The following is a 26,737-nucleotide window of genomic DNA, read 5'->3' on the forward strand; positions in this document are numbered from 1 at the left end:
ATCAAACTGAGCAGCAAAAAGCGACCAAATTCTCAAAAGTATAACGTAGTAATTAAGCCCTGTTAACGACATTCCATGTAAATATTACCAAATGATTTGTAATTTACCACTTCCAAAGGTACAATTAGCATACAATAATATTGCAACACATACACACAGAAAAAAATTCACGCACGCATATACGCAAACGTGTACGCACGTGCGTGCATATGTGCGTGTAATATACACACACATGCACACATATGTATGTAATGTGTCATACACACGTATGTCACACAGATACATGAATGCACAAATACGGAGACTTTCATAAAAGGAGTTATACGTGCGTACATGTGTGCGTGCGAAGTTTAAACCAATAGAAAAGCAGAGTTTTCTGTATGCATTGTTGAATTTGAAATATTGTCAATTTCGGTAAATACATGGAATATCGCATAAGTTAAGCTGTTTTTGTTGATGATACGCTATTTTAAGATATAACGTTTGAGAATTCGGGATGAATGGAAAGCTAATTATACAGTTTCTAATTTGCACGACCTTAATAAATACAACGGTACACATATAGACAATTTTAGAACAAATTATGAAAATATATTTCTCCATTATACTGTTTTTATGCCTGGCTATTGGAAGTAAACTACCCGTTTTTAATGTCTTTTATTCATAAGAAATGCAGCATCGTATTTTGTATGACAACACCAACACACATTAAATTTAAATAATTTCTACAATAACATTAAACAACAAACTATTGTGTTTGGTCGTTAGAAAAACTGAGCAAAATAAACTTGAGGTTTTACGAGATATATCATAAAAAAAATTTCAAAAAAATTTCTACAATAACATTAAACAACAAACTATTGTGTTTGGTTGTTAGAAAAACTGAGCAAAATGAACTTGAGGTTTTACGAGATATATCATGAAAAAATTTCATTGTATCTATAAATTAAATAATAAGCATAGAATTATTTAAAATATAATCGCAATGCAATTCAAATTGTAACAATTACGTTAATTTTATATTCATTAAGTAATATGTATCTTAAAAAAACATTAATTTCAAATATATACATTAAACAATAGAACGAGAATTAATTAATAAATACAAATATTATTCAACACAATTATATTATCAACGAAATTAATTTAATTCATTCAATACTAAATATTATATTAAACAACTGAAATATCTACATACTTTGACAAATAATAATAATTGAAAAACCGAGTATTTAAATTTTTTGAAAAATAAGTACACTAAATAAAAATATGTAATTGTATGAAGACGTTTAAAATCAATTAAATTAAATATTTAAAAAATATATCCACATTATTTGCCAAAATATATTATCAAGCGTACATAATTTTTATATTCCCAAAAATTATCCTGACTTACTTATTCAGGTTAAACTGTTATCAAAACTCACTTTCAAATAATATTATCATTTAGTTTTGAATAGAAAATTAATTAAAGACAATTTGTTGGTCAAACCAAGACCCAATAAGAAAAAAAATTCTCACATACAGAATACACCCTCAAACTATTCCAGTAATATAATATTTATATTTGCTTCTAATATTCGTCCACAAATATTCTTTATAAAAAAGTGTGCAATCATTGTTTTGTGCGTAACTTAACATAAGTGACGAAAACCATAAAGTTCTATGTTATCTGCGCATCCAAAATAAAGCATGCTATTTCGTTCTTTCACTATGGAATGCGCCTAAGTTGGAGCGAGACGCATAACAGTTTCGAGACGCCTTTAATTAGGTATGTGAATCAGACCTAAAATCGATACTATGTAGTTGTTTTTTTTAATTATATTTTGTACTCTGTAGATTATAGGAAAAACAAGATTCTGTTTAAAGTGATAGAAGATTAGTGAGTAGAAAAGACGTTTAAATTATACATAAAATAAATATGAAATTTTAAATACTAAAACAACAATGTCCGTGCGAGCCAAAAGGATGAAAGCGGCAACAGTTTATCAGAACAATATTCTTCAACAATATCCCTTTGACTGGACCGTGGACGGGAACACAATGCAACCCGACTGAATAAAAAAGGAGTGACAAATGTAAGCGTTCTTTACATCTACAACATCGAAAGCGACTTTTTCATTCATCCGAGTTACATTATCATAAAATTATTGGACATGCCTCTATTCTAATATTCTCTACGTTGAGTTAGTATGGCCTTACTACCGGCTGAATACTGTTAACTACATACCTGAGCGCTTGACTAGACAAGTTCGAAATACTTTAAAATCACCAACAAAACGGTAAAATAATATAACATTAAATTAAATTAATATGTCAAACAAACACTGTATCAATTGGAATCATGGGGGATTTATAAAATTTGAGCGACAACTTCGAATATCGATAATAATAATTACTTATAAAATAAATTCAATCAATCTTCTTCGCGTGCTCTCCGATGCACATTCGTTAAATAGACTCACCATCCTTGTTAAATTTAGTACCTGCGTATGAAGACAGTGTTCAATTAATAATAAATATATTTTTTTTTTAATATTATTGTGTAATTATATTTATAGAGGCTACACGATCACAGCAGCACACGAAATAAAGCCGCAAGCTCGAAAAGCTAATTCATAGTAATATAAAAAATGTTTTTTTTTTTTTTTATAAATTTAGTTCAAAAACTACTGAACCAATTAAAAATTTAACATAATATGTATTATGTCACCAGAATATTCCTACATTGACATACAATAAACAACTACGTTTAAGAATGTCTGATTAAAACTCTGCCGTCACGTCTAATAGGCAGAGTTTTTAGTGAGCGTGTACTAGACTTTGAACTTTACTGCCACGTAATAAGAGGTTAATTTTTAAGAGTGTTTTATACAAGCTGCTCGTATATTTTGTCGATGTTTTAGCATGTCAATTTTTAATTATTATAGTCCGAAATTACTTAGTCCGGAACTAATTTTCCCAAATTAGTGAGGTAATCACGCATAGTCAATATGTGAAGTCCTGGTACATGATGCTGCGGACCAGCGATAGATCTAGTACCTGTATATACCCCGTAGCGTCTCAAACGCCGAGCTCCCCATACTGCACGGACCACTTCTCGTACGCGGCGAGGCTGTGCGGCGACACCGACGGCCGGATGCGCTTCAGCGCGTCCATGAAGTCCTGGTACATGATGCTGCGGACCAGCGATAGATCGAGGCGTTTCACTTCCTCTGGATCTAGTTCTGCAAATAATAATAATTAATTTAGTATAAAAATAAAGATTTACTGTATTTTTAACAAAATCAAGAACAAGATTTTGAGATACAGTTTTTTTATTATTTTCAATCTTTAGCCATAGAATTACTAAATAATACATATAGTACTATAACAATCGTAGTACCTACTTATCTATGAGCTAAAAGAAAAAAACTACAAAATCGAGAGTTTTTGTTGTTGTGCTTTAACGTTTTTGTTTCGTTGATTATAAAATATGATAATAATTATGATGTATAACACAAGTAATACCACATTATTACAACGTCATATTAAGCTACACTATGATGTAAACTTATTTTAAGCGAATTTTTTACTTATTTTATTTTGCTCCTAGCTCCTATACTATAACGATTTCAGGGTAACCGCTTTAGCTACATTAATAATATTTATTTATTTTCAATCCATTGGTCCGCATTTCATTCCTGTCGTTTTTTGGACATCTCCTTTCTTTTAAACTGAAGTCGAACGATACCTCTGATGGGCCCGAGCGCGGCGTCGCGGCACAGCGCGGTGAGGTCGCTGCCCGAGTAGCCGTCGGTGCGCGCGGCGAGGCGGGCCAGCTCGTCGTCGCTGAGCTGCGCCGCCGCCGCGCCGCGCGCCAGCACGCGCCGCACCAGCGCGCCGCGCGTCGCCGCGTCCGGCAGCGACACGTACACGCGCTTCGGGAACCGCCTGACGCACCACACGTGGACAAATGAACACTTTTTTTGCGATTTATTCATTACTAGCTTTGTGCTTTTTCAAAGGAAAACCCGTATAGTTCCCGTTTACGTGGTATTTCCGGGATAAAACCTATCCTATTTGTTAATCCAAGTTACCCTCTATATATATCTCATATGTGTGCTAAATTTCATTGTAATCGGTTCAGTAGCGTGAAAGAGTAACAAACATACACATACACAACCATCCTCACAAACTTTCGCATTTGTAATATTAATAGGAAGTAAAGTTTATAATATTAGTAGGATATTATTTAAACCGACGTTTCGAAAACTACAGAAAGTGAGATGCTAAAGTCACATTTTCTTCAAATAAAAATCCCATCTCCACATAGATATGAGGCAAAATAAATAGATATTTTCATTGTGTTGTTATGAAAACTAGCGAATGTGTACGTAACTTATATTATACGTACTCATTCATAGAATTTATGTTGGAAACTGAACCATGAACCCTCTTTTAAAAATATTAGATTATGAAATAACTTTGTAGTCACTTCACTAGCAATAAAGTATAAAAAATCTTCGATATTTTGTAACTACCCTACACCAATTTTTACATCAGAACAAAAACACTCCCTGCTCCCTACACTTCCATCATACCAACCTAAGAGCCGCTTCATCCAGCTCCTGCGGTCTATTAGTAGCGGCCATCACAATAAGCCTGTCCGCTCCCGCCGCGGGCAGACCGTCGAACTCCACCAGGAATTCTGTCTTCAACCGCCGAGACGCTTCATGTTCACCGGTAGACCGCTCACAGAGTAACGAATCCACCTCGTCCACGAATATTATTGATGGCTACGAGGAAATTAAAAAATAAATGAATATGAAGAAAAAATATAATAAGGGCTTATTTTGATGGTAAAATTTGGCATAAGGATTCATCAGTCTCCTACTTGGATGTACAATTTTTATTGAAAACAAAAACATAGTAGAAATTCATAAATAGTTTGGAAAATCCAAAAGTGCACGCCTCATAATCTCATCCTTTACAATAAAATTGATTATTTATAAAGAGTACGTGACTATAAATATAAAAATGAAATAAAATAAAACATTTGGAAAAGTAAAGAAAGCGGTACCGTAATAATTGAGCTATTTTTCTTGTGGCCCCACCTAGATGTGAAACTGCGCAGGTTTAAGGGACTGACTACCAACTTATTTTTTTAAACCTTGGCTTATAGTATAAAGAATCGAGTTTATAATGGTGAATTTTGAGTACACTATAAAAAAAAAAAGTCGATATTTTTTTTGTTTATTTAATAACAATTAAACCACATCGAATCAGACCCTGAAAAATGAAAGGGTTCTATTCCTGAGCATACTCAAGCGTAAGAGAAAAAAAAGACTCGATTAGTAAAGTATTTCGGTCGCTATCGTGTTAACAAGAAAAAGGATCCGCACATACAGACACACGGACGTCCAAGACAGAACTTTTTTAAACTGTTTTTTAACTAGTTTAAATAACAAAAATGACATCAAAAATATCATGAACGTTAAAAATAGTGTTTTTTCTTAATATGTGTGTGTATGTATTATCTTACAAGTGCAATGTATGATACATAAAGACATTTTAAGTTTGAAAAATCAGATGTTTTGCGCGAAGTGACAGTAGTACCCACCTCAACGCTTCGCTTATGAGGCGTGCAATAGGAATGTGAGTAGATAAAAATAAAAATAAATATTATTAATTATAAACACATTAAGTAATAAATACTTGGACAAGGCAGTCATAACTTACTCATTGTCATCGCAAGACACAAAGATTTCACTTATCCTAACACGATATATTTACATTATCGTTAACGTAGTAACTATTTACTTCTTATTCTCTAGTCATTCTATGCATATTATAATGGCATGACAGTGCAGAAAAATATATTTAACTTATATCACACCCCGGACACTCCATACAAAATTATAGTTTTGACAGTCACACTGTAGAGACTGCAAATGTGTGTGTAAACTCTTTATGGTTGGCACATTTGTGACTAGCGTAAAAAAAAATTCGCGTTTTTCTGATGAAATACATCCGTAAACAGCACAATATCTAACCATTTTCTACGAAAAACGATAATCACAAATCCAAAATAATAAAATTGCTTTAAGTCAATTTGATTAATGTTGTCAATCTTCGTTGCGTTTCGTCTAAAGACGTCGTTGGTATCGTCCTTGCGGGGAAATGGGTACCATAACATGTCTGATCGTGCGGGGTGAGGTAAGTGTTTAATTTTGGCGGGAGGCGGAGAGTGTCCGTTCTGTAGCGTTTAGCTACTATTATGTATTCTGTGCTTAAATATTATATCTTAATTAAAACTAAGTGTCTTGTGTAACAAAGTACCTAACAACACTAAATTATAGGTCTGGAGTCTAGACAACAAATAAACACATTATTACATAAATAATGATCATTTAAATAATTTTCTGGAATCTAAATGAAGGTCAAGTAAAGGGATCAATTAGATTACTTATCTAATAGGAAATAATGGTTGTTATAAAGTTGTATTATGATTATTGAAAAAGAAGCTACAAGAGCAAGATTCAATAAATTACAGTGAGGAATATTTCAATGTTAGGGAATTATACCATATTGCAATCAACATCAATTGCTGTAACATACAAGGCACATTCATATAAAAAAATACGTTCACATAATAGCCACATAAAATACACAGTCACATAAAAGGCACAGTCACAAAACACAAATAGAAAATCACTCCTAAACCTTACCTGCAACTCTCTCGCTACTTGAAAGAGAGCTCGAACCATTTTCTCTCCGTCACCAACGTACTTGCTGGTGAGAGTCGCGGCCGACACGGAGAAGAACGTCGCCGAACATTCCGCCGCTACGCACCGCGCTAATAACGTCTTACCTGAAAATTTGGACACATTTTTTCAAGCTCATTATCATACAACAGATGCTACCTTAAAGTTCCAATCATGGCATTGGAACTTGGATATTAGGGTAGCATCTGTAGTAGGGAAGAATGCGAACAAATTTAATGCTTACTTTATCGGTCTATTTGGTGTTATGAGGTGGTATAAGAATAACAAATAGGTAGTTGCGACGCCACAATTCGCGAGCCTAGTTCAAAAATAAAATAATCGGCACATAGCTTACGTGCAAAACTCGATCCATGCGCAAACACACCCCATCACTTTCATCCAGCGTTCTTTTTACGTGACGTGTACTGTACTAGTTTATTGAAAAAAAAGTTGGCTAAAGATGAAACTCTAAGACACTACTATAAATGAGTTTCTAACATATAAAATTACTATCTTAGTTTATTTTTACACTTCTAATATGTATGTTAAAGATCGTACAGCTGAAGTATATTTACCATTTCCTGGAGGTCCAAATAACAATAACCCTTTAGCGGGTGATCGCAGTCCAGTGAATAATTCCGGCCTCAAAGATGGCAATACCACCATCTCTTGCAACGCTTGCTTTGCTGCCTGTGACAAAACGAAAAAACCCGTAGAAAAAACTCAAATTAGCTACACAACTAAATTATATCTAACATCTAATTTGCTAGAAAATATTCCAAAATATAACAGAAACTGTAACAAAAGAACCATATTAACTTGAAGACTTCTAAGATCATAGTTCTTTTATACTGCAATTTCGTCGTTGTTCGTCTTCTTTTTGTTAACTAACAATGGTAGTGAAGCTAAATGAATGATTCTATCATATAACGACCATATACTATCCTATTACATCGATTCTATTGTGTTGTTTGCTACGTCTACTAAACTACATAGTTCTACGTTGCACCAACCTCTTGTCCCGCAATATCGTCCCAGTGGACCTTCGGCCCGCCCTCCACAATCTCGTCCAGTATAAGCTGGACCAGCTTCGGGTCCACACCTCGTATGGAGAGCGAAGACTGCGGGGTTCTACTTCTAGTGGGCGTGCCGCGTTGGGATCCGCCGCTCACCGCGCGCCGGACCGGCGAACCGTTTACTGGGACCTGATACGCGCTCTGGTTATGAACGCATGTTTGTGGGTTAATGGATGATGGTGTTAGTGGATGAACGGGATTATTGTATTATTTGCTGTTCTGTGTGGCGTTTTGAGTTAAGAACAGTGTTAGAGCTGCTGTTAACAATTTGTTTTGTAGATGATGGATCTTTTATTCTTTTTATTTTCGAGAGAACAAACATGGAATTATTTTTGATATTACCAACTTGTTTTTAAGCAATAGTAGACTAATATTAGTAAATTTTTGAAAAATTTAAGATACAGATCTGATTACGACTATAGAAAAGGGATTAGATTCACAGTGAATAGCAGGGTCTTTTAAACATAAAACTGGAATAAGTTATTAAAAAACATGGAATGGATTTATGACCAATGATGTTACATGCCAATTGTTATGATACACATAATAATCAGAATAGCTTAATTTTGAAGAAATAATTTAAAATTTAGTTCCAATTGTTAGGAGCATAAAAACGTTAAAAAATATATTCTAAAACTGGAAATAAAATAAAATTATAATGAAATAATCTATCCCATAATTTAAATAAATCCAAGTAACATATCTATTATAGACTAAGGATTCAGAAATGACAAAAGTTTGCACTTTAAACTATACTCACAGAGAGCTGTCGCTTAACCGCGGGTGGTGTAGATGCTGGCTTAGCTGGATATCGGCTATAACTCCCATTACTGCTGTTGGGCTGTGAAGATGACCGACCCATAGAACGCGGGAGGGTCTGTGACTTCATTAACGGCCCTCCCATACCGCTCTGTGTCCTTCTGCCGGCGGTCGTCAGTTTACGACCGGCCACTAAAATTACAAAATGGACCTTAATATAAGGCAACAAAGTAAAAAACTGGATAAAGTGATGTGCGTTAAAAGCATGTTTAATATTTGAAATTTCATGATGATACAGCAAGCTGTCTATGAACCCGACCAGTGATCTCAATAAAAAGTGAAATTCATTTGATCTGGGAAAGGATTCCTACGCATACACCGCCAACGGCCAAAGTGATATATACTCTAGTGTGTACTTATTAGAGTTCATTTTAATGGAATAAGCTGTAACAGTCAATGTTCGAATCTGTGACAGTTCGATATGTTACTGTCTGATCAACCGGCTCCATTAAGGCGATGAGCAAGGAGTAAATTTCGTCAACAGCGTTCAGACTATGACGGAGCGCGTAGAAAATAACTCTGAGACTAAAAATGAAATCGATTAGTATCGTCATGAAATATTCCTTGCAAATTTTAGCTCGTTCCTAAGTCAACCATGTTTGATGAGGTCCAATGGATACACAATGTTAGCCAATAAAATACATAATACAGGAGTGTGGTGATTAGGTACATGATTACCAATCTACCTCAACAATCGAACTTATTAATGTGCGGTTTGGTTTGGATGATTCCATTTGTAACAATACAATAACATTGATATAAAATACTGCATTTGATATCAAATGTAAGGCTACCTCCTTACCAGTAATTGATTATATTTAACTTAAAAGCGAGACACATACTATACTGGATGACTAACTATACGAAGCAAGATTTTGCTTTTTATATTTACAGCATACATTAGTTACACACGTTAGGAAAATGCATTTTGTATATTATACGGATGAGGTTCTATTATAACAACAAAACATAATCTCTACAGTCTACACATCATTAAGAGAATTTAGAATTGTTGACGTAGTAATATTTAGTTTTTGTATCCATGTCCAAAAAATGTTAACGTAGCGTAACATTTTACACCGATTTATTACATTATGCTGCGGGTCTATAATTAAAAATGTCGTATTGTATGGATAATCTAACCTATTAACTCAGTTTATAGATTTAACAATAGGAATTTAGGGCTATTAAACCGCGCGTTTCCTTATAATGAGTGTAAACACGATACAATTGTGGGAAAGCCCTAATTTATAACTGGCATAATTTGCCGCTAACGTGTAAAGATTAAAACAGCTCAAACGTGCAAATAAAAGGCTTCGATTTTAGTATGAATCCATATGAACATTAAATAAGTCAACTTGGTTCCAAAAAGGGTTATTTGCGGAGATCGATTTATTTCGGAAGGTCAATACACAGATGGTGTTTATTTCATATATCTATTAGGTACTATGTATATAGTATGTAGCTATACCTACCTTTATACCTATGTAGTTGCAATACCTAGGGTTATTGCTGGTATTGTGTACCGATCGACTTGGGGATGGTACTTAACAGTTAAAATTTGAAACTAATCAATTTACAAATAACTTTAAAGGTCGGTTTAGTCATAAAACAACAGTCGTATGTATGAATGAGCTTTTGATGAAATCTTTTGTATTTTATTCAGGTGCATAAACATTATGGCAGAGCAAGCACACCGCATGCTCATGCGGTTCACTCATGTTAAATAATGGCCGCTATCCGTGATCATCCGTAACATGAGTGTGTTAACATTTTTTGAGGGCATTTTGATTTTATTTCATACATGATGGTATTATTTTCCACTAATAGAAATAAATGTTCATTACTACCTTTAGCCTTGTTTACCTATAATTAAGTTAAGGGCAAGCCTTTTGTTGAATTAATGCCACTATGTTTTGCGCTATTTAATTATTTTCTCTTCAATGGAGGAGGATACTTGTGTGCAAGGTGTCTAATTTAATTCAGAATAAATGATCGGCAGGTTGGTTTCAAAATGCAATGTGTTTAATACACCTGCAATAGAGCATCTTGCTATTTGCGCCTAAATTGGCATTGCTCATTATGGCCAAATGTTTTTAAGGTACAAGGATCATGTTTAAGGAATAAAATTATCTTGACCTTTGAAATATAATGTGTTATTTATTGGTAATATTCGTTGAATGGACATGACAGAGCGCTGTCCTTTACATATAAATTAAAAGTCTTATACGAGGCATTAATAAGAGGAAAATTTTCAGAAAGCAACTCAAAAATTGACTTATTTTTCTGCTCAAATAGACCATTTCGGATCAGGAGTTATTTTGCAACATAAGGATTTCTTTAAAGGTCAATTAGTCTTTATTATAAAAATCGAAGCCAATAATAACACCTACACGACGTAGGTGTCTTTATCTGTGCACAATCATTCGTCACACAAAAACCTGTTTCTTTAGCCGATTACAGAACTGGGGCGTCAATTTGTTGACATACTTATTGCATTTTATCTATTGGAGAATACGATGCAAATGCTGAGACGTATCGTGTTTGTTTTGAAGATTGTGATAGTGGCCCGAATGTTATAAGAAATACAATTGAAAATATTATATATACGTATTTTTTCAGTTTTTTTGTATTTAAAATTTTTGTAGCGATATGCATCGTCTTGGTATTCATCTGTGTATTGATCATAACATGGATAATGTTTGTTTTTTTAAATAACTGCAAGGAAAAAAGTAACAAAATTAATATTTGATGATAATTTAGTTTTGTCATTTAGATCCTTCCATATTTAAATTAAAATCATAACAAATATTTTATTTATACTAAAAATAAAATATTTTTTGTTTATGAAAACGCTTTTAAAATTTCACCATGAAGTTTATCAGATCGAATTTCCATACAACTCGGCAACAAATTTTAACGTGTACGTACAAAATACACCAGGTTTTTAATCCAAAATAATTGAAAACTTCCATTGTATGGAAAAGCATACGCTGGCGGAAGGATATTCTTTTCAATATAAAGGGACAAAAGAGACCGCTTCAGGCTACTCTTAAGTATGCCAGACGCGGTACTTTAATAAATAATATCTATATCAATGGAACATAATATGTAGTGAATCTTCATATTATGTTCAAAATTTAAATACTAAAAAATAATCTTTAAAAAATAAGAGATAATAATGGGCTCATGGTATATTTTGAAGAGGCAATTTCACGCAAAATGTTGCGTAAAATTAGTTTTGTCACTATCAATAGATATTTGAATGCAATTCACGGTGCCAGTCACAGTATCATCGGAGATAAAGAAAAATAGTGTAATTGAAAAAGCATAAATGGCATACTTATTTGAAACCGTAATGAGTACCGCAGTTTGTCGCACAATTCTCATCGCTGGATAAATATGAAAAAAAAAAATTGTAAACAAGACATTAAAGAACTTCACGTTGAAGTTTACAAAGGGGAGAAATATCAAAACGAGGCTTTCACAGCGGCTGTAAGTGTACTCTATCCGAACGAGGCCGCGGGAACAAATCTCGACACCGGGCTTTTTGAGATGCCTTTTTGCGAAGTTATTGGACGGCTCATGTAACGTTGAAAGCTAGGTACGCTAACTTTTGTATGTGTTTCTGAATAGGTTGTTATAAACTTATGAGTAAGTAACAGTATATAAGTTGGTATTATAAGTAGGTGTGTTCAGTACTTATCAAATAAAATAAATTATTAACAAATGCTTTAATGTTAACTGTATAAAGTTATAGAAGAAGAAATCGGGTTCTAGCGTGACAAAGGTAGCTACAGCAATTGGTTTTTATTTATAGTAGATTTTAATAGATCACTTTGTGAAAATTGTATGATAATATGTACACAATACACTTCAATCTGTTGGCGTTTTATAGTAAAAAGTAATGGAATAAATGTATATATGAATCGCAGTTCAAAGTCGCAGACGGTCATAAAATTTACGAACCGAGACGGATTTTATAGATATCTTTTTTTCAATAGTAGTTATTACTAATTTTATGTTTTCGTTAAATAAAAAATCTCAGTAAGTATGAATTTATATTTAAAATTTTATAATAAATTTGCCTCATGATAATATAAATAAATAATACTAAAATCAAAGTACAAAGGTATATTTTCTTCACTTGGCATAAATGACCAGAAAACCTTCAAGACAAGGATATTTTAATCACGTTTTCTTTAATTATTACAAAGTTGACAAAAACAAGCTAAGGACATAACAAATAATGTTTATGTGAAATCTTCAGAATTAACTGATACAAAAAGTGATATATAACTACCTATTCAAATGATTACTTACTCAATTTTGCATGCATTTTTCTTCAAAATTTTGAAAATAATCATAAAATTTCCGCAAAATAGCCTACCTGGGTACCTACATATTTTTAAGGCAAAGCTAAATGGTCTGAACTGGACAAATAATAACTGACTACTATTCAATAGGACATGAAGTCAATCATCACATAATCATATCTTGAAATTGAGTGAAATTAGTGATATTAGAAAGCCATATTGCGGTAAATAAGTTGATTTCATCATTGCATCAAGTAATACTATTAATATAGAAGTGATTATGACTTGAACCAACATCTGCCTACAGCGTAACAACAGTACAGAATTGAAATTTGCATATGACGAAATATGACCAGGTTTCGGTCAAGGTGATAATACCATATTCGCGTTAATATCAAGATATTACTTTTGACTTTTAAGCAGTTCTTTGAACTATAAATCAGCTTACGTTGGTGAAATATTGTTACGAAGGCTAAAATATTTTTGCCAGAATTTTGTATTCATATTTCAAGGATAGCAGAAGCGAAGAACATCTCTGACTTACAAAATGAAATCAGCAATAAAAAATAATAAAATTTACATAAAGTATAGACACCCTGTTGAGTGATAAGGTCCCCTATTAAATTTTACTCCTTTACAATTTCTATAATGACGTTAAATAAATATTTCTGCAGACAAATAAATATGTCTGGCCTTTTTTTTAAATTAAACATAGAGACAGTCATAAATTATTGCTCTTTGTTTTAATTAAAACACAACTTCTTTCTCATTTCGCGAACGTCTAATAAATGCAAGCTAGTTTCTATTAAAATATAAAACAAGTTAGGTTCCGACTTAAAAGTCTGTGAGAAATAATTTCGAATCGACGCTTGTGTAAAAGTTGTATTGGAAAAAGTAATAAATCTATATATAGATAACGATTTCTAGGAACATAGTAAAAGTTTTGTTTATTATTAAAATGTTTTATATGAATGCCTAAAGAGTAGATATAGATGATCGTTTATACTCTATTCTAACTGATTTGAATTTATCTTATTTAATAACAAAGAAAATAATTCAAAGTAGAGAATAAGTATTCGTAGTAATAATAAATTGTTAGAATTTTTCATCTGTTTAAAGGCGGTGACCTTTATGTATATTCAGTTAGACTGACTTTTCTATTCCAAAGTTTATTGAACCTGTCTGTATTGTAAGAAATATTTTTTTTCACAAATATAAAATGAAACCTAATTTGAATATTAAATTTTCTCCTAAGGTCATTTAGCTTTAAAACTATCCAAAATAGAAAGCACAAATCAATCTAGACGTGTTCTAAGTGGGCTTAATTTCCAAAACCTAATAAAAAAACTAAAATTAATATCGTAAATCGTAGTGCTTTAAGTAAGTACCTAGTATAAACAGATTTTTTTTTATGATGATACAATCCATTTCCATTCCGTCATTTTCTAGAAAAATATCATAATGCGAGAGGAAAAAAGACAACAATTTAACAGTGAAACAGCATGATACAAACAAAAGAACGCATTTAATTAAAACTTCTGAGTGTCTCGTTTTCATTAAAGCGTTTTTAAACGTAAACAATGAGATAAAGCTCGACTGATCCTAGCTAGTAGCTACTTAGCAAATTGCTGACATCGAAGGTCGTCGCACTAGAACAATAGACGAATAGCATATGAGCAAATGTACAAAGAAAAAACATTTATTTTTCTAATGTATAAAGAAAGACAAAGACAAATAAATTGATGAAATTTGAGGGAGTACCTACAGACTTGGCTATTTGTCGCTTGATATCACAATGTTGAAACAACTTGGAAGAGGCTGTATGAAGCCTTACTAAAAAAATAAATACGGTATACTTTTTGCGTAACGAAAGCTTTTTACGTTGGCACGATGTGACCCACTTCTGGGACATTGAAAGTAACAAGGTAGTGAGCTCTCTTTAAAGTGCAAAATAGCCCAAATTATATATTTTTTTACTTGAATTGCTACGACTTGAACTTTTACGGATCGGTTTTGGTCGCGCGAAACTTAACAAAGAACGCCTCTAAGGAAGATACAAAGATTAACTTTTAGAATGCTTTAGTTACTCCGAGTATTTGATAACGGTATTGTCATTTTGCAATGTTTTTTTGATGCAAAAAGCTTCGAAACTGCTTTTATTATTGCCATTAAGACTGAGGATTATCATATTGAACACTGAAAAGAAACAGAAAAAAAATGTAAAGGAAATACAATATACTTATACTTTCACTAAAAAGCTTTTACTACACCAAGAGACATAACTCACGCTTTTAAAATCTAGACCGTTAACAGAATCCTTTTAAAACGTCGCACTCATTGCACTCGTCTTTGGTGTTCACTGTATCTGGTGTAAAATCGATAAAACTATATATTTGGCGATGTCTGGGAGCAGCTGACCTCAAGCAAGAATAGCTATTCGATCAATTTAATTTGCATTTCGTGTTAGAAGTTAAATATTCCACTTCATCAATTCAAGCATATTACGTAACGTTTCGGAGAATTAGAATTTTCATGAAGCTTTTGATGAAATTAACCGAAACTGGGTTAATATTTTAAGATGTTTCAGTATCTCTGCAAATAAATCGTTCGTTTCTAATGTGAAAATAACAGTCTCTATTCAATTTATGTGGAATGGAACTACCAATGCATACAGTTATAAATATCTGTATTTCTATTTTATATCGTAGATAAGCTTTAATCTTCTACAAAAGGTATTGTCTGATTTTGACATATACCTGTTGGCTACTCTTAAATAAATAATTAAGGTTGCCCGTAAAACGTTGGCGAAATTGTTGGTACCGCCAACATCAAATTTCTGATTTCTTTTACATGTTCAATGACAAGTTTTTTCCTGTTACGAACTTACGAGTATATGATACAAAATAAATTGTCCACGAGAATTGCAGTTTAACTGTACATTATCAACCTGACCTTTTTGTTGTCGCGTTGCAAATGTAGAACATTGTGTGACCGGAGCAATTTACAAACAAAACAACACATTGCAAAAGCCAGTGAAATAAAGATATAGCGCTCCAAAAAGCTACATGTAATGTACCTTTAGCTCTTCGAGCAGCATTGACTTGCGTTATGTAATAAATGTGAAAATATTATTATCCGAAATAAAATACATAATAGGTGATGAAATGTTCTTCAAGATCAACTAGGCATATCTGGGCCGATATGTAACCTATACTCAATCCATCAAATATGAAAACGACCCTAAATTGAAAAGAACTGGTATATTTGATGGCATTCCAAACATACCCGAAGCAGCACCTGAGATCCAATAAATGCATAATGTAATTGTTTTCACCAGAATTAACGAACGGTTGCAAAATACAGTCATGATAATAGAACCCCGTTTCCTCTCAACGGCTTTTACATTTTAAAAAGGGGTAGAACATGTTTGCCCTGCGGCTTTTCATGGCTACGACGAGACTGCTACAATCCACGCAAAACACCGTCTCGATTGTATAAAACGAGTTCACATGAATCTCGATGAACCACGTTTTTTCTAATACCGCGAATTTTGAACAGGGTCTCCGAGACCGGTAAGCGTCCCTTGGTCTGGTAAATAAGCTGTATGTCTGGGTAACAGTATTTAATCGACTGGTTATATTCTTTTTCTAAAGATGTTGTACGCATTTTACAACACTATAGATCTAAACTTTACATCGAGACATAAATGTTGCTCTTAAAAGACTGAAGATACGCAACATTTATTCCAGCATAAAATGTGATTTCCCAAAGGCTTTAAGATTTTTTACTCTCGTGGAAGAACTATTAAACTAACTAACGAGCTATGGAAGAATATATTGTGATTAAGAATTTGTCAGGGAGAATAAATATCAATTATAGATGAAGAAGAAAATTGGAAAAATGTTGTGCGGACTACTTAATTACATTTTTGAAATCAGTATAGAAAATAGACAACAACCAAGATGATGAAATCTACAGTCAATATAGATTTCATTTTCTCAGCCATGCCAGGCACAATATTACCATATTATATATTAAAATAACTATTTTTGTGATCGCTACAATGACCGCAAAATGCAATTCAGTAACTACTATACATATATTAATCTGTTTACTGAATGTATTTATTGTGTGCGGGCATATAATTTTCATGACGAGATCTATTTGTCTTTAGATATTTATGTTTGTGCGAGTTTGGATAGCGACAATATTACGGATTGCAGATGAATAATATAGAGAATACATTTAATCTAGATTTGTGGAGATTGAGAACTCTGTTGATTCTGTATATGAATAGAAACATTTAAGCCAATGATGTTAGTAACTGACGTGTTTTACCCAATAAATACGGGGATTACACTAGGATACCATTTGATCGGGATGAAATGATACAGAAGAAAGAAAGAAATAATTTTTCGTTATCGTGAAAAGTATATCTATGAAAATGAACATAGGTATAAACCAGAAAATCGATTGATATACTTATGATAATAAAGTTATTATTTAATTTGATGGCATACAAAAATATAATTTTCCTGAGTGCTTTATTAGCCTAATGGAAAGAAACGAAATCAGTGAAATGCAGTCACGAATAATATCAGTAATTTTTTATGGGAAGTAAAGTAACCGAAAACGAAAGAGCAGTTACAATGAAAAAGTCCAAAACATAGTAACTAGGGTCTTTATTTCTTGGCTGTGTTTTATTTCACTGAAACAACGCTTGATTACCTCGCGAAACAATTACCTTTGATTAGCAAATTTGCCGGAAAACGTGCATAAATAACATACAGACTATTCTTTACTCCCGGTATGAAAATGTTCGACAAGAAATAGAGAGCAGGAAAAAACTATGTAAAACACAATTCTTTGTAGAGAAATCCGGTCCTTTTGATACGGTCGATTTTTATATGATGTATGAATGTATCCTTTTTTTTCTTCTGTTAATAAATCAAACAGCTATACTATATAGGTGATCTCAGACATTGAAATCAAAATTTACGAAAACGTTTAGCTTTTGGACGAAACGTGCATTTAACAAACGAAAGTTCAAGGTAATTATGCCTTTTCAGCATCTCACGTGACTAAAAACAAATATTCATAGAACATAATATAACAAATACGGTTTGTTTGTTTGTCCGTCGTTCAAGACATAATGATGCAACGTTTGACGTTATTTGCACAGGGTTAGTTAGAGCCGTTAGACACGTTAGAGGGTCGGAAAAAAACATAACATTGGTACAATATACTTTTTATTCTGATTTAACATGGAACAAGCTACTTTTCTATGTAAATATAGGTATTAAACTGAAGTCTTCCACGAGCTTTACGTTGATAAACTAAATTCTTAAGAAGCCTAATTTAATATTATACAGGGTGTCTCAAAAGAAAGTTTATATTTTGTGGATGAATAAAAAAAAAGTAAGCGGTGTATTGAAAAAATGTTTAGTAATTATTAAAGTGCATAATATGGGAATTTATTTTTTAAAAATAATATCGTCCAAATGCAGTCCATTGCGTTCACGGCACTCATTTAATCGAATAGTAAAATTACAGTATTTATGACAGCTCGGCAGGTAGACACAGTGATGGCCGCCATTTCGTGCTGGATATTTTCTTTTAAATGCTCTAGAGAAGTTGGTTTGTTGGCATACACTTTAGATTTAAGATACCCCCACATTTGCGCGATTTTATTTTTAAGAAATAAATTCCCATATTATGCACTTTAATAAATAATAAACATTTTTTCAATACACCACTTACTTTTTTTTTATTCATCCACAAAATATAAACTTTCTTTTGAGACACCCTGTATTTAAAAAAATTGTATTTTAAAAAAAACAAATCAAAAATCAAGGGAACTGGCAATTCAACAAATTATTCTTATGTCCCATTCTACGTCCCAAGAAAATTCTGTATTTTTATGACACATTTTTGTTTGTTAGTTTGTGGGCTGGGATTAAATTCCAAGCCTAGTTGTCTCCGTAGCATGCAGTAAGTGGAACACCGGCATCGTTTTAATTATAAATAAGCATGACATTTCCGCGGCTTTGTCTATTTTTATTCGCATCACGATCAAAACATCACGACTGGATTCTGTATCTATTGTGTTAACAATCCATCTCGAAGTACAAATCGATTTATCTTACTTTAAACGGTTCTAATTAAAATTTAAATTTATTGCTGCCACGATTGAGCTGGTCTTGACAAACTTTAGGGAAATAACATATTGTGTAGTGTATAGGCTTTGTGGTTGTGATGTTTTATTATGTGTTTCGCGTATTACACACAGTCATTATTTTGTGTATAAGTAAAGTAGGAAACTATACAATTTTTTTCTTGAAAATTCAGCTTTGGACAGCAACAAAAACGTGAAAGTCAAACTAAACTCTGCAACTACTAGCGCAGATTTTAGTTCGATCCTATTATGTGATATTATTCCGCGCAAGCCTCTTGCGCTTCTTTTTTCTTTATTCTTCAATGAGATCAAGATCTAAATAAGGTTTTAAGGTTATACCCGGCGCGGCCTAAGATGATCCCTATGACAGTTCGTCTTAGTGATTGCTCGTATGATGGATCGTGTCGATACTTTACTATTTTATAGGCAAAGGCGTGGTTTGCATTCAGCCACGTCGGTAAACATGTTTTTACAAATATTATAAAATGAATTTTTAACGTCTATAATGTAAACGAAACACAGTGTATATTATTTTATCATAAAATGGAATCCCCCATTTAATTTTTCTAAAAAACTTATATTATCATAGGTACGTAAATTAACGCGAACGGTAATTAATTATGCTGTGATCATCTGTTCCATTCAATAGTGAATGAACTATAGCTTAAGCATGGAAAAAATGTGAACTCGTTTCCTTTATCGAAATTTGTTTATCGATACTTTCCGCACTAGTCGATAAATGCCAACGATGTAAGTTTTGGAGGACGTAAACGTAAAGTCAGATTGATATAATTTCTCGTAAATGATAAGAATTGTTATAATTCCAACGGAATATCATTGTAATAGCATAAAGCTACGTAAAAATTAATAAATGCCATTTTTAGACGCCTCCAATACGTTTCTAATTTAATGGTGACGCCATTACAAGTTTGTCTTTTGAGAATAACTGTCAGTGTCATAGGGATCATCTTAGGCCGCGCCGGGTATAGTTAGCAGCATCCGTAACTGCAACATCTTACCTACTAGTTCGACTTCGACCCATTTCATACTTTATGGACATGAGCAAAATTCCAGCAGCTTTACCAACTATAACGAGCTATTTTTTATAACCGTTTTCAAAGTAGAACGTTTCTACTGACTATCATCATCTTCACCATCAGCGCATAGGTATAGGTTCCAATTGCTGGGACACGTGCCTTCTATGAGGGTAGGGCCTACTGAGTATACGTACCTATATCAAATTTTTTTATTGTAAATTTCCCGTGACTTCTACGCAGTTTTTTCGGTCGTAGTAAAACATACAACCATGTATATAAGAATATGTTCTACATTATATGCCAGTGCTTATGCACAACACCGTGCTATTATCATTCACACTATACAGAGTAGAATCTATTTATTCTACTAGTATCTAGTCTATCTATCGAGTTTTATCAACGTAATAAAATGGCATGTCCTTCTCCAGGTCCCATTTATGTAACTTCATCCATAAAGATTCAATGGTTCGCATTAATAACGGCTATGATTTAAAACGCGTATTGATATCGATCCTGAGTTCTAAACATAGGTTTGCCATAAAACCTTTGCTTGAACGCACACACGATAATAAACTGAAAAGCTTCAGGAAACTTAGTAGAATTACATGTTTGATGTATAAGCGACGGGTGCAAGACGACATCATACAATATTCACTTTATTCTAGTTAGTCCCAAGTCCCAACTCATTCCTTGCTTCCAAACTATTAACGAGTGTCTAAATTCCTTTGTCACAGAAGCAATTAACATTAAAACTATATCTAAAATGTACGATTCATTAAGTTTGTGGCAGACGCTGGAACGTGTTTATTTCTTAAAATTATGAGTTTCAGAGAATAGTAACAGTTTTCGAAATGCAATTCTGGCGTCAAGCCATACGAAATTGATACTAAAGTTTCAACTGCGTGCGGTGTTACACAAGTTCGTAAACCCATAAAAATATAAGTATGGATTTTTTTTTTACTTTTGGGCATTAGGTACTGTCTGCCCAATAATAGCCCAGTCTATAATGTAATATAGTAGTCTAACTATGGTAAATTGTGTATCATAAAAAGTATCCATTTAAAATAGTAGCAACTCGCCTACAAGGATCTTATTTCAGGTCAATGACATAATTTTATAACTGAAAAGCTCGTTGATTAAATTCGCTACTACGAAATAACGGAATAAAAATGGTTTCAATTAAGTCCTTGCTATTTGCAGTTTTTATTAGCTGGATTTATTTATGCATAGTTCACTAAAAGTTTTTATTTCCTTTAAAAAATAATAAAAATGCTGCTTTTTTGCTCGACTTGGCGGGAGCACTGCCATGCCTCACGATGATAATTAGACCGATAATTAGACCAATTATTCATGTAGGTATGAAAATTCCATAAAATTCTGTCTTCCAAACAAAAAAGTTGAAAAAATAAACAAAGATATGTTTTCCATACACAATAGCTAAACGAATATCTTTTGTAAACATCCGTTTCGAGCCGTATTGGTCTATTTTCAGAATCATCATTATTGCCATTGGAGAACTATGGTTTTGATCTATTAATAAGACGTTTTCAAGTTTATTAACATGGGTTACGATAGGTTAGGATTATGAAAAATCATCAAAAATGTTCTATATATCTAATATATAAAAATCAATGCCACTTTTCGTTGTAATTCCATAACTCGAGAACGGCTGAACCGATTTCGATAATTCTTTTTTTATTATATTCCTTGAAGTACGAGGATGGTTCTTATGTAGAGAAAACGTTAATATGTACCACGGGCGAAGCCGGGGCGGACCGCTAGTTATTGTAATAAAAATGGAATTAAAATTTATGGATGATAATAATATGAAGAATTCATCAATATTTACAATCTAATGATTTTTGGGCAATTTTATTGAGCAGTTTTACTTTTAGTTTTAAACTAGCTAACTATGAAACCTAATTAATTACGATACCTTATTAAACCTTACAGGAGTTCAAGGCTAAAACGTCCCTATACGTACGAGTCAATAATCGATTTTTAAGCTCACGCGTTACAAGTGTTAAACAGTGTGAAACAATAACACATAAATTTAACGCCAATTAAATCCAAATCTCTGAGAACACGTATGATTCTCGGTATTCGTATAAATAGAAGTGATGTCCTTTTGCAGCCCGTAATTTTCTGATGAGTCAGTCATCTTTACAACTAGAAAAAGGGCATTAAGCGTTCAAGCTATTTCAGGCGGGTTCACGATGTATGCGTAAAGACAATAGCATTACGGATACTTCCCGTCCCTAATATTATGTATTCCTTTAATCTTGTCAAGTGTTACACGATATGTCCTTAGCCTTACAGCTTTCTTTCATAGAAAGGTGGAAACATTATACGCGAGGGAGTGTGCAGTAATATGAGCGGTTGTATAATCCGCTGTTGAAATATCCAATGCAATTCATATAATTTGCAAAATTCAACTGGACATTTCCTGTGATAGGATTAAGAGATCAGCGAATTGCTGGACGAGCTCTGAATGCACTCAACGATAAACCCAGATGACTAGTTGGGTATTCAGTGGTTTTGAGTACTCCGGAATAATAAATATCGTATTCAAAGATCGATTAGGAAAATGTCTTGATTCAACACGAGCCAGGAAAGAGTTCTTATCCCGATATCTTGTTCTGGCATTTCCATACCAATAAAGATGTAGCATAGCGTTTTCATAGCATATAGGCTGTTGTTTGCCAGATTTTGTAACGTAGACGGGAAACGAACACGCGACTTCCCCCATCACAACGCCAACGCACTGACCATTAAACCAATGAGGTTTATCCGATGTTCAGTGACCCGTAATAACCAATTGTATAATACAAATAATACTAACGGAAATGTAATGTGCAACGCATCATTAATGGCTATGATAAACCTTTTTCGAATTGGGAAGATCATGACAAAAAAAATTATACAAGTACTCGTAGAATTAATTTCCCCGCAATCAGTACCTACCTACTCTCAAATATAACGTAACTATATTTTTCAAGCATTTTAAGATTGGCAAAACAAAATAAATATTTAAAGAATTATAACACCCTTAAAACAACATAACATTTAACGTTGCCGCAAAATAAATAAGAATAAGACGCGGCACAAATATTACGCAGAGCTGCATTAAGATAAAAATAATAACAGTGTGCCTAGCATATCCTAACATATAGATTATATGTAATTCCATATTTACATGATGCCTCTATTTACAAGTAAATGCAGTAACGTTGCATAATAATTATCTTCTCAATCTTTTACTTGTATTCAGAAGTAATATTATTTGCTAAGATGACGCCCACGAATTCGCCCGCGTCAAAAGTATATTAAATTATTCATTTTATAAAATGAAAGTAACTCCTATATTACTCTGTGCAATGAGTCATAGCTGAAATACCTGTTAAATAAGTCCAGCCAATTTAGATATTAGCATAATAAGTTCGAACATATTATGCCCCATGGTGTATACTTACGAAAAATCTATAAATTTTTTGTTACATTCGAAATTGTATTTATTTCAGTAATACAAAAGGAATACTTAATTAATGATTTAAATCTAAGTTCAGAGATATGGAATTCCGTAAAGCGTTCGTAATGAAGATTTTCTTAACAATTTATAAACTCATATCCTATGGTAATTTGAGAGACTATAGATGTTGAGGTTAATTATGTAGGGATATGCCTTGTTATAACTTATATTATTATGTTGGTTATTAGTCACAATAGTAATGCTTGAAATATTATGCATATAACAAGTTTTATGAACAACCTTAATTTTTATTGGTGATTGTTAAATAATGAACTTAGAAATATTCTACTCACTCATACGAAATTAAAACGCATGCACAACTCAAGTACACTGTAACACAAACATAGTGTCACACGGAAAGCATAAAAAAAAAAATTAGTAAGCACAGTGAACCCACATGCAAACATTGATAAAAACAAAATTCCAATTTATCAACAAAAAAAAAACTGAAGTTGTCAAGTGTTATGTGAATCTATTAGTTTTTCTCATTTTGCAGTAGGTTACGTCAAACGAAGCTAAGCATATTGTGGTAGTCTACCTTCGTTGTGAGGCTTCGTTTGACCACTGTTACTTTCTGTATGCGCTAGCAGTGTTGTCTTGGACTTCTCTAGCCTTCTTGCCTTAAGAGGCGACTCCGTAGGCTTTTTTTCACTTCTCTCAGGCTCACTCTCAACCCCCAGCTTACTGAGGGCGACAAGGTTGGCTACATTGGAACAATTCGTCAGTTAAACCTTCGTTAATCGACTCCATATTGTGGTGTGAAATTGTTTTATCGAAAAAATAAACATAAGAAGCTGTCATGCAATACACAGCCAATTGGGATTGAAATTACATAAAATTTTGAGCATAAATAAATATAGCTGTGAAGTGAAGTTTTATATATTGGTTTAATGCGTACCAAGGAAATGTAAACGGTCCTTTGCCATGCCCAGATTGGTTTTCATTTTGTCGTGCAGTCTCTGGGCTCTTTGCCAGGCATCTCCGCGACCTCCCCAGCAGTCCACTGCTATACCTCGCTCCAACTCATAAATTCCTTTTTTATAAAGTTCTATGGCTAGCTCTTTCTGACCTGGATTGATGTAAAAATAAATGCTTCTTGTATGTCTCTTCAGACATTGGGTATTTATATTTTTATGATATTTTCTTTATTTAGCATATTAAGCATCAAAGTGTCTACAATATCATAATAATATAATCGAACAGACAAGCTTACAAATGTTTATTTATTATCCAGATAAATGTAAAATACTGAATATGGAAGCACACTCAAAATAAAAATAACACAGCATAGTAGTAATCTTACCTTCATTCTCTTCATCAATCTTCAAAGCTTTCGATATGTATTCAAAAGCTTTGCGATGATGATGTTTCTGCTTGGCGAGCAAGGGGTCGCCGGGTCCCACGTTATTTGTGTACGGCATTTCCTCTCCGTGCGCGATTTCTGTCGACACCACACCGTCTTTCACCACCACTTCTAAGTTACACTCACCACTTTTACGAGGCCTATGAATGAAACGATGCGATGCCGAATACAAATATTTGAAAATAATAAATAACTGATACAAAATGGATCGCATCAAATTAAAAAGAATAATAATCGGGAAGGAAACCACGTAGAGGTTTCTTTTATGGACAGAAGGTTGCGAATCATTTCGCAACGTTGATCCTTTTGCTACATCTGCATCAGCTTTTTTGGATTTGCGATTCGGAGATCTAGTAGTTTTACGCGGTAAACGACCACCATTGAAATCGTCACCGGAAACCATCAAGAACACCAAAGTTCCAACTGGTTCAACACCAAATAGCCATACAAATCACAACAAAGACACGCACGTTTATTATTCTACCTAAAACCTAAATACAGACAAACATCGCGACGAGTGAGTAGCTATTGCTGTGCTATTGACAATATGACCATATTGACGTTTGTCCGGTTTGTCGTTTACAGTTTATCTGGGTTGTCAGAACTCAGAACGAATTTGAAATTACAATGTTTGGTAAAAACTGTGGGTAAAAATCATACAAGAGAAAAATAGGTTGGATACTCCGTCTTCGCTATTATATGTATATTAAAGATAAAAGTATAATATTCATTCATAGCTGTTAAATACCATAATCCAGACGTTTAAATTAATAATTATTACGATTGAATTAAAACTGAACAACATTGAACAAAATATCAAATGTACTGAACTCAACTTAATTTAATTATTGTAACATAGAATGATTCAAAGAATAACTTGGCTTTAATTGAAAATCTCACTTTTCTACAATTTTGGGAACAATTCGTAACCTAGCAACATGATCAAGTTACGTCACATTAATTTTTAAAACTTTCGTTATCGATAAATAAAATACTTGGCATTTGGATAGGATGAAAAAATATATTGTTATACTTAGATTAGAGACCAAGATTTTCCTGTTAAAATCGTATTGCAATTTTTCAAACATAACGTTTCATTATCTTTCATCATAACTTAGATTACAAAATAAAAGACAGATGGAGCGTTGCCGAACTAAACCGAATAATTTATCGTCATTTTCAATAAAGCTATGTGTGCTGTCATTTCGCCGCTGCACTGTACGTACACGGTGCTTCTGTGTGCGTGTAATGTTGCCAGATATTGAAAAATTTCCCAAATTTTTCCCCAACTACGGAAAAAAGAGGGTTATGTTTTTCGAGTTTATGTATGTATGTATAATATTTCTTTGACACGCCCTGCAGTATAAACCGTTGGACCGATTTTGAGTTGTGAGGTTTCATTGCAATGATCTGAATTATTATGTTAGTGGCGGTAGTGACGTAGGCTATATATACATAAGTAAATTAGAAGTCAAGTTTTAATTTTTATTTAAATTCTTTTATTACATAAAGTACCTGCCTACTAAAGTTATATATGGACAAAATAATTGTATTCAATTTTTTATTAAATAAATTACATAAAAAAAGTATTAATATTAACTATAATAATTATATTATTTTTTATTTTTCATAATATATGAATACGAATAGCGGTAGTTTTTAGTCGAGAATACGGG

At 33.0% G+C, this 26,737-nt stretch overlaps 1 protein-coding gene across 2 annotated transcripts; it reads right to left on the reverse strand.

The window, feature by feature from the left end:
* Positions 1-1,556: 1,556 nt before the first annotated feature.
* On the reverse strand, positions 1,557-25,633 carry LOC123699780 (spastin). 2 transcript variants are annotated; one of them, XM_045646805.1, is made up of 11 exons: positions 25,002-25,633; positions 24,597-24,767; positions 24,237-24,401; positions 8,583-8,773; positions 7,760-7,951; positions 7,322-7,436; positions 6,711-6,853; positions 4,588-4,778; positions 3,734-3,933; positions 3,043-3,227; positions 1,557-2,486 (listed from the first exon to the last, which is right to left on the reverse strand). In XM_045646805.1, exons 1-10 carry the CDS (start codon positions 25,462-25,464, stop codon positions 3,064-3,066), a joined length of 1,995 nt encoding a protein of 664 aa, XP_045502761.1. In that variant the 5' UTR covers positions 25,465-25,633; the 3' UTR covers positions 1,557-2,486; positions 3,043-3,063. The 2 variants fall into 2 exon arrangements, with proteins under 2 accessions (XP_045502761.1, XP_045502760.1); XM_045646804.1 differs by having other exon boundaries at positions 7,760-7,963.
* Between the last annotated feature and the right edge of the window lie 1,104 nt (positions 25,634-26,737).

The sequence above is a fragment of the Colias croceus genome, chromosome 18, assembly GCF_905220415.1.
Source record: "Colias croceus chromosome 18, ilColCroc2.1".
Taxonomy (NCBI): domain Eukaryota; kingdom Metazoa; phylum Arthropoda; class Insecta; order Lepidoptera; family Pieridae; genus Colias; species Colias croceus.